The 14,475-nt window shown below is 34.8% G+C and overlaps 1 protein-coding gene across 1 annotated transcript in view; it reads left to right on the top strand.

Annotated features, from left to right (window-relative positions):
- LOC128144185 (sperm-associated antigen 16 protein-like) overlaps positions 1 to 14,475 on the top strand; it is a 58,778-nt gene that overhangs the window by 34,102 nt on the left and 10,201 nt on the right. The window contains exon 9 of the mRNA XM_052792654.1: positions 1,064 to 1,215. Coding sequence (XP_052648614.1) covers positions 1,064 to 1,215 — 152 coding nt within the window. The remainder of the gene's footprint in view (positions 1 to 1,063; positions 1,216 to 14,475) is intronic.

Here is a 14,475-nt window from a genome sequence, read left to right as displayed (position 1 = left end):
ATTATTCAGGATATCTGTGACAGTAGCTTTAACTTAAAGCGGTGAGAATACAGACATTTTGTTAGACCAGGCACAGTTCTTTTCATCAGTTTTAGTCAAATTGGGTATCCAGGAAGGTTTTGTGTTTGCTTGATCTGCTTTTTTTTGCCTCAAGAGTGGAGAGGGTGGGTTTTTTCCCCTTTAAGTCAGAAAGTTTGCATTTTGGCATCAAGGTCTTAATAAAACTAGTTTACAAGAGCAAGTATTTAGAAATGCGTACTGTGAAGTACGTTTGTTTCAGTCGGGATTTTAGCTGTGTAATGTGTTCTTCAGTCTGAGATTTTTTCAAGGAACTGGAGGGATATAAGTACCCAAATCCTGTTGGAATTCAGTGTTCAATTCTTTTTCCTGTAGACCCATGTACATACTGCAACAAGATACAGGGATTACAAGGGACTGTATTCAGATGTGTGAGCTGCCAATACAAAGACTGTCAGAGAACATATCTTTCTGCCAGATCATTGTACAGTAGTCCACATGTGCTATACTGTTCCTTGTGTTTCTTTCAGCCTATTCTGATGCTTTACAACTATGCTACCTGCTTAGGATTTCTTTGCTGAATTACCTATTTGTAAGTAATTCCTTGTTTGAAAGGTGGGTTGGGAGGAAGTGCAGGGAAGCAAGAGGGAATGGAGGCTGTAAATCAGAATAATGCATTGGTGGTAGATACTGGATGGGATGCAGTGAGATGATGTTTCTTCTGGCTCTGAGGGAAAAGAAGAACTGCATGCATTTTACTGTGACTCTCTCCTGTACTGCAAGATTCAAAATCATTGCTGCATTTTGGGGGCAAAATCTAGGGTACCATTAGGTAAGCTAAAATAGATCACACCAAAACAATTTGCAGAGCAGTTATATGTAGTCTTGGAATACTTTGTACAGATGGCACAGTAACCTGAATATCTTCTTATGAAGTGGTGTTTCTTTTAGAATTTCACATGTCTAGCTAATATTAAGAGAGATCTTCTATAAGAGTGAGTAAAAAATGCATTCTGATGATATCTTTGTTGGTTTTATTTTATAGCAGGCCACGACTGTCGAAGGAAGAAAGGGTTGGAAGGCCCCACCCAGAAAGCTATTCAGGAAGTCAAGCAGCAAAAAATCCTTGATGCTGAAAGCTCTTCATATGATCCAGTCAAAGATGCAGAGGAGGAGATAGGCAAGAGATATCCAAAGGTATGCAGCATTCTTTCTCAGTATCTAATCCAAAGTACTCTTTAAACTTTTACTAAGCTGGTGGTGAAAGATACTTGTCCAATGTGAATGAAAGAAGTCATACTTAGTAAAAGTAAATAGGACAGGTAGGTAACAAGTTTGTTTGTTTTTTGTTTTTTTTTTTTTTTAATACAAGTTTCTATTGCAATTAATTTTTCAGGCAGTAATAGGAACTCTGATTAGTTGAAGCCAGCAAGCTACTTTTCAAGAGCCTGGCGTAGTCACCCTGCAGAGGAAGAGCACTGGCTATAAATGCTTGTTGCTCTGTTACGTTTCTTTTGTAACTGGAGAAATCCTGACCTATTCCATAGTGCTTGCAAACTTTTCAAGCATTTCAACCTGTCTGTTTCAGCTGGGTCTAAAAGGTATGACATCTGGGAGACTAAGGGCAAAAAATTGGTGATTTCTTAATAGTCAATGAGAGTTTCTAAACTTGAGGATACCAAAGGTGTGTCGCTGTTTCAGTTTGGAAGTTGTGCAAAATCAAAACTAATTCCTGACTGATTTTTTTTTTTTTAATTGTTGAAAGGAACTTTTTTTCTTTACTTACTTTATTTTACTTGGTTTATTTATTGAGGTTGCGTTTTGGGACTATATAACAGTGCTTTTTATTTTTCCAAATCAAGGTAAACATTCTAATACCTAAAATTTCTTAAGCTCTTAAAACTGTTACACTGGCCTATTTTTGTTTGAGAACCACAGTTAGAGTTTAAACTGTGTTTTTTGAGAAGAAAAAAAACCTCTTTAATTTACGTTGATGTAGTCAGAATCAGCTTCAGTCTTTCCTTTCTCTGTCTCCACAAGAATATGTCCATGGTGATTTATTATTTGTATGTTTCTATCTGGTTTTGCAAGGGCATTTCCTCTATCTGATACTGGCAACACACCTCTCCTCTGACAAACATACCATTTTATTTCTGTTTTCATCCCTTTTCATTCTCCTGAACCTCCAAATAAAAAAAATAAATATATATTCAGTTGCTTTCTGAAATACTTCTCACCACATATTGGAAATAATTCTCTGTACTGTCTTCCCACCTATTAGTATCTGAGTATTACTGAGGCACCTGCCAGTCAGTCCATCTCTAGCTTCCCTGTTTTTCATTCAGTGGTTAGAAACTTCCATCTTAGACTCTTATAGGTTTCTCTTCTTTTCATTTTGACTTGTGATCAGATGAGTTTATCTTGGCTTATGAAATCTTATTTTTTTCTACCTGTTTCTACTGAAGTCATCAGGATTTTTATAGTAAACTTCAGTGGAATTATGCTTCACCCCCAGAATATATAAGCTCTACACAGGTAGTATGCCTGTCTGGTTCTTTCTTGTTCTTTGAAATTCATGAGCACTGTTAGTTGACTGGTTCTGGCCAGCATCTGTGTTTCTGCACATCTTATGTTTCCCAAATGAGTCTTACCAGAGGCCCTGATGTCTTTATTTAATCAATGGATTAGAAAACTGGAGTAGCTCCAGAAATAAGATATCAGAAAATATGGGCATGTTTGAATGTACTAGATTTTACCATGGCTAAGCAATAATCTAAAACTTTAGGTGTGAGACTAACACCTTTTCCAACAATGCAAAAATACCTTTTTTTCACTTCACATTTCCTGGATCTATTATTTCTAATTATTTTCTTTCCCCTGACAAAGAATGCTACCTTCTATACTGCATGTGAATTGTCTTATTTCTTAGGCTGTTAGAAATAAATGGCGGGGGGAATGATGAGTCTGTAGAGGGTGAAGGGGTGAGTTAAAATTGTGTTTAAAACAAAGTGTCCTGGCTTCAGCTGGGATAGAGTTAATTGTCTTCCTAGTAGCTGGTAAGGTGCTATGTTTTGAGTTCAGTAGAAGAATGTTGATAACACTGATGTTTTCAGTTGTTGCTAAGTAATGTTTAGTCTAAAGCCAAGGATTTTTCAGCTTCTCATGCCCAGCCAGTGAGAAAGCTGGAGGGGCACAAGAAGTTGGGAGGGGACACAGCCAGGGCAGCTGACCCAAAGTGGCCAACAGGGTATTCCATACCATGTGATGTCATATCTAGTATATAAACTGGGGGGAGTAGGGGTGGGGCGAATCACTGCTTGGGGACTAACTGGGTGTCGATCGGCAGGTGGTGAGCAATTGCACTGTGCATCGTTTGTACATTCCAATGCTTTTATTATTACTGTTGTCATTTTATTAGTGTTATCATTGTCATTATTAGTTTCTTCTTTTCTGTTCTATTAAACCGTTCTTACCTCAACCCACAAGTTTTACTTCTTTTCCAGATTTTTCTCCCTCATCCCACTGCAGGGGGGGAGTGAGTGAGCGGCTGCGTAGTGCTTAGTTGCTGGCTGGGGTTAAACCACGACACAAAGATACTCACAGAACTCTGTCCTGTAGTGCACATTTATTGAACTGCAATTCTAATCTATATTATTTTATTAAAATAGTGCATTCTTACTCAACAGTTTAGTTGTCTGAGTATTTGTTCTAGTGAAAGGGATTAGGTATAAATGAGTGCCTTGCCTTCCTTAGATCATTTTGTGATACTTGGAATCAAACTTGTGTGGTGCCTCATCTCCTTTGACCTATATCAAAAGATCTTTTAAATTCTGCCATGTTTTATGTGACTTACATTCCTTCTTGCAATGATTCAACATGGCAATGACTTTATTGAAGAATGTACCATAAATAATAGTCTTGTTCTCATTTACAATAATGAAAATAACACTTTAAATGTTTTTTGGGGGGGGGGGGGGCAAAATTGATTTACATGTATTCAGATAAAGATTACACTTCATTTAAATTTTCTTTATACCATAAAGGAAGTAAGAGTCAGACCATAAATTGGTCGGTTCCATGGAGTTCAGGTGAGGAATATATAGAAGAAATAAATGCAATTAAAAAACCTGTATTCAAACAGTGCATTTATGACAAAATAGAGAAAAAGAAAACAGAAAATATGGGAAATCTAGGTAAAATTCACTGTCAAATATTGTTTAGCTCTTTTCAGTAAATGTAAGTGAACATTTAAAGCTTACATTAGTTCAGAGTGAAAAGTTTATCCAATTTTAAAATTTAGGCATTTGGATTATATCACGTTCAGTAAAAAGCAAATATATTGTCATGAAATTCTATCCTTGAGACAAAATCATAAATGTTTGTATTAACTGTACTGTTACATAGGAGTGAACTATGGTGATGAAAATGATTTAAGATCTTTTCTGTGTCTTGTAGCTAAATAATGATCTAACAAAAGCCTGTGCTTACTTTTAAGTAGATGCAAATATGACTCATAGCTGAGCTAGAACATTTACTTCAAGGACAGACATATATTGTGTTATCGTAATATCCTGTAAAAGCTGACATGTAATTTAAAACCTAGGGTCCCTTTGATATGAATTTTGTCAGTGAAAAAGCAACTGGTATTTTTCTGAGAGAGAATGTATTCTCCCAATTTTAAAATCTTTGTTACAAGACTCAATTAAATTATACGGTAACAGGCAATTAGGCTAAACTGTTTACATATCTACCCCTTAGAAAGCAGTATCAATAGCATAAATATTCTTAGATTAAGAATGTGCATAGAGTACTGCTTTAAACATTTAAATTAATTAAAATACACTCACAGGTCATTAAAATTGTAGAGAACCTTTGATAATGTGATTTTTCATTATCCTGCTGAAATACACTTTTCCTATTTTTATAATTTTATTCTCTCAGGTTCCTCACAGAGTACATTCTATGTTTGATTGCTTTTATTATTTATTAGCAGGGCGATTGCAGCTTCTTTATTTTTGGTAAATTCTATTTCCACATATAATGTATTACAACACAATTTAATTTTCTGAAGTTTTATTTGGTGTAAAACTTATCAAAAGGTGCATTGGACATTTCTGGAGTCGATGCATTATCTGTTCCTGTGGAACAGCTTTTCAAATTATGGCCAATGTTATATTAAAAAAATACAGAAGTAAAATCCAATGATCATACAAACATAGTTTTTGTAATTAATAAGGCTTTGGGTCAAAATATCACATGTATGCATGTATAACCCCAAGTTTCTCCTCAGTTCTATGGAAGAAAGTATACAAAATTTAGAAGAACTACTGTTTCGGTGCTCTCAAACAGAAGGGAAGCTAAAACCAAATGATTACTTAATCAGATTGTTGAGCTTGAATATAAATTAATACAGGCATATTGGGACAGAATCGGAAAGATGAGGTCCCAAAAGAGTTAGGAAGGGTCATAAATGAAATAGGCAATCATTTTGTGTTTGTAGTAAGGTTGCTAAGAAAGCACTGATTTGATATTCAGTAGAGAGAAGATGACTGACAGATAACACAGGGAATACTTATTTCTGCAGTTCTTCACTGGTATAGTAAAACTTCGAACAGATAGCTAAGAAAATTAATACTGGTTACAAAGATATAAGACCTCAGTCTAGAGAAGGGAAAAGAAAATACAATATCTGTATTTCAAATAAGATAAAAAGTAAAAGCTAAGAAGTTGTAGACTAGACAGTATAACTTAAATTCCCAAGGAAATTTGTAATGAATAAATGAAACTTTACTGAACATCTGAAAGAAACCAGGAAAAGAAGTAACTGTGAAAACAGATTTGCAAGGAAAAAGTGTTTCAATCCAGTTTAAATTGCATCCATAACAGGATAAGAGGTCTCACGGATAGAAGAGGAGCAGTAAATGTAACTTTATCTTATTCTTAAGATATAAGAGCTCTTATGTTTTTAATAAGGCTTTGGATACTGTCTCACAGCTCGTTCCTATTAGCAGCTGTGGAAATCTGGCCTGACAGAAATTTTCCTAAATTAATGGAAAGCAGATTGGAATGGCAACATGCAGATATATTGAATAGGCTTTTGCTGGGATATGTTGTCATTAATGATCTGGAAAACAGAACAGAAAATACGCTGACTAAACTTGCAGACCAAGTGAACTGGGTTTGGTGGGGGTGGAATAGCAAGCACAATTGAAGATAGGAGTACGATTCAAAACTTGACCTATTGGCTAATTGGTCTAAGGAAATAACATGCAGTATAAGAAAAGGTACAAAACTCTACCTTTAAAAAAATGATCAAATGTATAAGTACAGAGCAAGAAGATAAAGAGTTGATCAAATAGCTTTTATTTAGAATAGGCTCTAGGGTTGGTTGTATAAAGCAAGCTTAGCATGAGTCAACAATGACATAATATTGCAGAACAGCTGAACACCACACTGCAGAGTAAACCAGGAATATTGTATGGAGGATGTGGAATATTCCTCTTGCTTTGTTCAGTTGGCATGTAGCTTTGGCTGCAGTATTGTGTTCAGTTTGATCAAAGCTCTTCAGGAGACAAGTGGGAGCATCTACAATAGAGCAATAAGAATGATTAGAAGTCTATGAAACACAACTGTCAAAGAAAAGGTGAAAAGTGAAATTGCGTAGTCTACAGAAAAGAACACTAAGGGGATACAGGATATGTTCTTAAAATCTAAAAGAATTCTTTTAAAAAAACCTGAAACCACAAACAAACAACAAAACAACCTGTTAGAACAAGGAGTAATAAAGTAGAAATCCAATAAGAAAGATTCAGATTACATATTAAACAAAATTTATGGCAGTAAATATAGTGAAGCACTGGAATAGACTGCCTAGGGGAGGTTTTGTCATTGGAATAGGATAGACAGGTTTTTCTGAGGAATAATATAGGTGCAGTGTCCCCTTGGGAAAGGGGATGCACTACTGGTTGACCAGCAGAGGATTTGTTTAGCTGTCATTATTAGTTTGATTTTCCCCCCAAAATAGTACTTAAGGGAAGAAGCTTTCTGCCTTGCCCTAAAATAGCAGGCCACTTTTACCTTTCTATTAAAGAATAGCAATATCAAAATAAGTTTTTATAATTCCCATTAGACTTGATGGCTGGGGAAAGGGGAAGGACTCAGCAGTAGTGCCTGCAGATGGGAAAGAAGATATGCCAGTCAGCAAATGTGTATTTGTGAACTGATGAGCATGACTGTGGCTCTAGAACAAGTACAGCACGTGCAGCTTCTTGTGCAGTGGGGCTGTCATCAGATACACGGTGGGAGCTGGCATTATTGTGGTGATAGTGGATATTAAGCAGCAAAGAATATGTATCTTTAGAATATGATGCCTCTCTACTTCTACTTATGGAATTAATGTCCTGTGACTCAAATGTTAAGAATATGGTCCAAGATTAAGTGGACATAAGCTAAAAAGTGTTCTTTAGTTGATTTTGATGGAATTTAGTTTAAAAGAAGTACATATTTTGTTAGGTAACATTTTATTTTTTTAAAAACTCCTACTATAGACTCGAAAATGGTGAAAAGAAAAAAACTTTTTTTTTAGATTAAATCCATGCTTTTGTTTTATTTTGTGTGTGATATTCTGTATGTAATAGATGATGTGATGATGGCTTTAGTTTTAGGCTTTGCGTGAACGTGTATTTAAGTATGACAGACATACATGGAGAAAATAAGAAAAAGTTTAAGAATGTTAGCTACAAATAAAGCTGTATAGAAAAAAAAATTCATACAACTGCAAGAAAAATTTATAAAAGACAACATGGATATGATTTTCCATCCATCATTGCAGCTTTGTTAAATCAAGACACCCAAAGCCATGCATTTCTACAAATAGATTGTTTGATATTTGAAGGCATTGGTACTTGACAAAATTACCTTGCAGAGCATCCAAAGAGTTTCTTTGTGCTAAAGAACATTGCTTATTTTGAGTCATTACTTGCTGCTAAGAATAATAAAATAACAGGCCCCCAAGACTGAAAACAAATACAGAAGAATGTTGGAAAGTAAAATGCATTTGATCCTAATTCTAATTGTAGATATGCTTTGCATATTCATATATTTCTTTCTGTAGTTGAGTGTAAATAGTAACAGATTTTAGAATAATAGCCTGTCTTTTGTGAGACTGTGAATCTCACTCTTGCTATAATTATTTGCAAGAACTGCTGATAATAAAATTGCTACTTTTTAAATGCAAATGCTTTTATTTCCTGGAAAAGGGACCTACTGAAATTATATTTAATTTAAGAAAAAACCTTTGAATGTTACTGAGAAAATGTAAAAAATATAAAGAATTTATATATTAAAAAAAAGATTTAAAAATGTTTGGTTTTCTTTATTTTTATTGATAGCTGTTGCTGTTGCTCTCTTTCTCAGGACAGACAGCCCTGTCAAATGGGGAGAGCTGGGAAATGTGCTGTGCATAAGGGTTTCCTTTATCCCACAGAAGTTCCTGCAATGCTTTCCCTAGCCTGCATACAAAGCGTGCACAGTGGGTAGCAGAATGATGCTTGTACAACTATTAGTAATGTCAGCATTGTTTGGCCTTTGAGACCATAATTGAGTAATTTAATTAACTCTGGAATAATGCTTTGTTTTCCCTTTAATTAAAGTGTTAGGACATTAAAATTTCTCTTGGAAATTGTTTGGGAATTTTGGAGGGGTGAAGGAGGAGAATGGTTTAGTTGTGTTTGTTCCTTCACTAACAAATGTGCAGTGCTTACAGCACACTTTTTGAAGCATGCTAGGTGAAATGCCACCAAATGGGATTCTGCCAGTACAACTTCTCTCTGTAACTGTGCAATTGTAATGCTCTTTTGAATGTTTAACTTTTGCCAAGGTCTCTATTCTTTTAAAGGAAAGAGAAATCACTAAGTATCATTAGGCTGCACTGCACAAGACATATATAGCAGTGCACCCTTGGTTGGGTATATTGATTATGATGTTATTGATGCAAACTTCATTACACTTGAAAAATGTTGATTGTTTTTAAGAAGGGATTTTTTTGTGTGTGTGAGAGGAAAAATCTAAATTCCGCAGAAGTCTATTTCCAATTATAATTCTTCTGTTTTTTAAGGTCTGTTGCATAACAAAAAATTTATAATGCAAGAAGTGGGAAGAGTTATGTAATAATTCTGGAACCCTCTATACATAGTTTTAGTTTCCAATACAACAAAACAATGATCTGCTTTGGTATTTTTGGGTGTTGATAAAATACATATAAAAGTGTTAATTGTAATTGATAATACAATTGCAAGTCAAAATGTTCAGAATGGTAAATGCATTTGAACTGGGGAAATAATGACCACTGTATTTTTAAAGAAATATTCTTCCAGAAGAAACATTTGCAATATAAAATTTAGCAGTTAACTTACATTGGTGTCCAGGGATGTGGTTAAAAGGAAGGGCAATATGTGAACTACTGCATATATACTTACCCCCTGAAAAGTAGATTAAATGAGGCCAAAGTTAACAATACTAATTGTTTTTTGTTTTTCTGTTTTAATGTAGTTCAGCTTAAATTATTCATGCATAAAACTAGATCCCTTTCAAATTACTGAAATGTGACTGAAATATAAAATAAGCACTCAGACCTGTAAAATCTGGAAGGAAGGGCTCAGGTGCTCACGAACTGTGGTATTTATATTTTAAATTAGCTATTCTATACTAAGTTATGGACTTTGGTGTTTCAATCTTTTTCCCCAATATTTAAACAAAGCCTTTGCATATGTAAACATCACTTTAAGGAAAATGAAATTCAACATTAGCATTTAGTTTTCATGGTAACGAATCTCTCTAACATACCATAAGTACTCTGGCAGGAACATGCAGTTCTCATCATGTTCAGGGTTGTTTGTCTTCTATATTCAAACAGTACTTCTGGGAGTAGAAAGTAAAGTCTTAATTGTTTTTGTTTGAATACAATAAAATGAAATAAAATGTTAAGGCTATATTCCAAACAGTTTATGAATTAATAATCAGACAATTTCCTCCAGAAAATTTAATCATTTTCCATTGGAGTGTCACATACTATGAAGATAATGGGTCACAGGACTCTTCATAACTGGATTTCCAGTTCAAATCGAGGCTTAACAGGTTTGATCATGGTTAAAACTAGTTGTAGAATCATGGATTTGTTGATCTTATCTTCTCTTACATGCAATAACAAAAGTGAAATCTCTCTCAGCAGGAAGACTGAGTTCTGACAGTACTAAAAACTTATGATCTCCACAGTCTTCAGGAGAAACATGACTGGGATGGAGAGAAGCTATTGTTGGCCTTTCTGTGTTGTCTGAGATCCTATCAGGTTGCTGCCCTCTACCCCCATTTATACTTTCTTTGTCCTTAACACCAGCTCACTTTATACAGATCACTGAACAATTGTCAGATTTTAACACCTTCCCTTCTGCCTGTAAGGGTTTTGCTTTCCTGAGGAAAGGTTCCTTGGTGAAGGATTTCTGCTGGAAAGGAACCTGTAATGATGTATATACAGGTGGGGTTTTTATGCCAGTGGAACTGAAATAATTTCACAGAGTGATGTTTAGACAGTAAAGGTGGATCAAATCTGCTGCTGTTAAATGCAACCACTTGTGTAAAGCACAACTGCTAAACAGCATACACTCTACAACAGACAACAATTTTGTGGACGCATTAAGAATGTTTTCATATTATATTGCAAAAGTATTTGTTTTTATATAAGTGCAGTCTAATGTCTTCCTGTGGAGTTTGGCTATGATCTCTCCGAGCTTTGTCTTTGGGGGAAAAAGCACAATGTATTTTTTTGTACTCAAGTGGTTTCACATCTGATCTAAAAGAACACTTTTTTTTCTGTTTTCTTTCAGTCCTCCTTTTTTCTCCCTAACAGCTATCCTTCTCTTTCCTACTTCTACTCTCTTTGCAAATACTCTAAATTCTTTCAACTGAGGTGCTGAATTAAAAAGTTATTTACACAAGTTTGAAAGTCAAGTATAGTATTCTGTTACTCAAAACACAGGCCAAAACATGCTGAAGTGATAGCAATATTACCATATACTCAGTGGACGGCTTCAGTTTACATGTCTCTTGTATACTTTGCAACAGTTTTCTGTATTTAGGTTTACAAGTTTTTATCATCTTGTGTATATACAGTTCAGAAAATGTGCTATATATTGTAAATCATCCAAAGCAGGTCAGCCAATCAGATATTTAATTTACTATACATCTGAAGCTGCTTTTAATTTTGCAGGAATGCTTCACTCGTGGTAGAAAGCAAACCTACCCAATGTTTCTGTAGCACCTGTAAATAAATTGTTCTCTTGCAGCAATACAGCAAAAACTGAGATTGTTTGCTGTGATTTAAATCTGTTAAAAGCATTTTCCACAAATTTTTATAGGTTAAAAAATAAAAGAACAAATAAACAAGAAAAAAATCACTATACATAGTGTTTTTAAAAATTTAGTCATGTGTACCAGTGGTATTTGTTAATGTGAAAATTCCACACTTCTGATGTATGCGGATTTTTTTTTTTTAAATTTTGTTTAGAATACTTAGCTCTTGTAGCTAATTTAGGAGCAATGCATGTAGCTGTGACATCTCTCAGTTGTTTATGTATACATTTTTCATGCCCATAGCCTAAAAAAAATGGGCATAAAAGGATGTTTGTAATAGTAAAGAAATTCACAAGCCTCCTTATTCACACTTCATGTAAAAATTGTTGCTATGCTATATGGTGTACATGCCCTGGCTTGGACCTAGCAGATAAAATGATCAGAAAGAGCAGCACATATCCATGTTAATGTAATAGTTAGGGAGAATACCCCAATTATGTGTTTCAGCATAGATCACAGGGTTGGTTAATGTGAAGATACTGTGCTTGGTTTTGCATTATTACAAGTAAGAAAAATAGTAATGAAGATAGAGATTAAATAGGAGCTGGTTTTACTTTTGAATATTATCCTTTGGGAAGAAAAAAATCCTCCTTCTGAGTGTATATTACTTGGAATTTCTGATATACGGTCAGTTGTTAAGTGATTGTTTTTGTCCAAACATTAATAGTAATTAGAAAGAGGTGTTCTCTTGAGTTCCAGATTGTAAGGCTTTGGCAACTTTTTCTTCTGCTGCTCCTGTTCTGTTGTTGACTAAACTTCCCTTGTTCTGATCTTGCCTCTCCAGCTTCTCTTCTGTTTCGCAAACTAATAGTTCATGGCCAATTTTTGCCTGCCACCAAAGCTTTGAACAACCAGTGTATGTAGACTTGCTTTGATCTCAAAAATCCACCCAGACTAAAGTAGTTTTGGAAATAACAATGAAGAGAAGCTGAAAGGGCTTTGTTGGCACTATTGTTTATTTATAGAGTTCTGTTTTATTTTAATGGAAGACAGCCTATTATGTACTAATTAAGTATTTTAGAAGCTGTGTAAACATAAAAAGAATGAGAGGGGAAGGCTGACAATATTTGGAACACATTTAAGGTTAATTGGATATGTCCTGTGCTGTATTCCATAACTCCTGTATTCTTTATAAAAACACAACCAAACGAACCAATATACTCGAATATATTCTTAACCTTGGTGCTAAGTTAACTGATTTTTTGGTCTGAGAATCATAGCAGGGAGCTCTTTACAATCTGTGTGTAGTTTTATTTCCATTTTCATCAGGATACACACACAGTAAGCTTCCAGCCACCATCTGGTAATCTGTATGAGTAGACGGTCTCAGTGGCAGTAAAACAGGCTGTATGTGCCACAGCTGTGGTTAGGAGCTTAGTCAGAACATGCCAACACCTGTGCAGGAGACTATTGTTATTCAGCTGCATCAGCTGCTCAGCAATGCTTTAGATTGTCTTAAATTGTATACCTTTTGAAATAATCCTTTTTTGTTTCTTTGGAATAATAAGTTTGTTTTCTTAAATAATTTATGAATGTCAGGAAAGCTTTTAAATCGGAGATTTGGAGCTATAAATATTGTTCCTAAAATTACAAATCCTGTTTTTATTACTTCTAAAAATCTTTTTACTAATTGAATTCATTCATCATGGATTTCGTGTAAGAAGTAAGTTACTGTAATAAAAGTAATGAGAAGAAACAAGAAAAGGGTAATCTTTTTGGTTTTCTTCCCAGCCAAATGTATTTGAATATCATTTTAGTATGTCATTGGATTGTTCTAGTCAATATATTAATGACACAGCTGAGATTTGATTTTATTGGTGCTATCTTTTTGATGAGTCTGCATCAACTCTAATTTGGCTATTATTTTTAGCTGCCCAAGTATGTGCCTGTGTTTTACAAATGAGAGGTTGATCTACTTGTAGTTTATATCATCTTGATATACTTTAGCTGCACACCCAATACATGTAAGCCATTTACCAATGGGTTTTAAGGTTTTCAGTTTTTTCTTCTCAAAATAGCGTCTATACATTTAGCAGCAATTAGTATCTAAAGCTCTGCAAAGGTGTTTAGGTTCCCAGTCATAGAAGTTAGTAGGAGTAGATGCCTAAATGCTTTTGAGAATTTAAGGCTTATATGCTGAGACTGGGTTGATATTGTCTAACAAATTTTCTAAGCATGCTAAAGACAGTTAAGTATCCAGCTTCTGTTTAAAGTCAGCTATCATTATAGAATGTTGTACTGCAAAGGTTAATTTTCTGGTATTCTAGTATCTTAATAATTAGTTAAACAGATCTAATGGCTTGTTGCCACTGTCAAGGTTACAATTTTACGCCCCTATTTTCTTTTTTCCCTTCTTTCATTCTTTGCGGAGAAGCATCCTTTTTTCTGGAGTTGGTTGTTTTCTGCCGGTTTAGTTACGTGAACAGGGTCACCATGGGATCAAAGCAATGCTATTGAGTGCAAGGGAAGGTGAAGCTGCATTAGCATGTGTGAGGGCACAGGATCATCTCTATGGCTGCTAGCTGTTGAGATTTCATGTAACATACTAATCTATTTTCATTTCCTATTCAGTGTATAGTAGGTGACAGTTTCTGGGGGGAATTTCAAGTTTGTGATGATTCTTACAAAAGTCAAACAGCCTTTCTCCATCTGAGAATTCTGCTGAAGTTGTTGAGGAGTGTGTAAGCTAATTGAAGCAATGGTGAGAGTTTGTTCAGTTGTAAAGAGGACTTCATACCTGTGTGTTTCTTCTACGCCTTTCTTCTGAATGTTACATGTTTAAGTTCTGTATGGTCCTATTCAGATAGTACAGTAAGGCATGCCTTGTTTGGGTTTTTTTGGTTTGAGAAAGCTGAAATTCTAGTGTTATGGTAAAGACTTTCTGCTGTATGAATCACTGCATTTTACCTTTCTATTGAAGTGTGCGTACAAGCTACAAATATGGAGACCTTATATATCAGTGCAAAACACGTATTGGTTATATCTTTAGACCTTCTGTTCAGTGTCTTTTCCATAGATATTTAAACTGCTGCTCTCAGCTGTTAGTTTGAA

Source organism: Harpia harpyja, chromosome 7 (genome assembly GCF_026419915.1).
Source record: "Harpia harpyja isolate bHarHar1 chromosome 7, bHarHar1 primary haplotype, whole genome shotgun sequence".
Lineage (NCBI taxonomy): Eukaryota > Metazoa > Chordata > Aves > Accipitriformes > Accipitridae > Harpia > Harpia harpyja.
The sequence above is the reverse complement of the archived record's forward strand: the minus strand, read 5'-3'. Positions and strand labels throughout refer to the sequence as shown.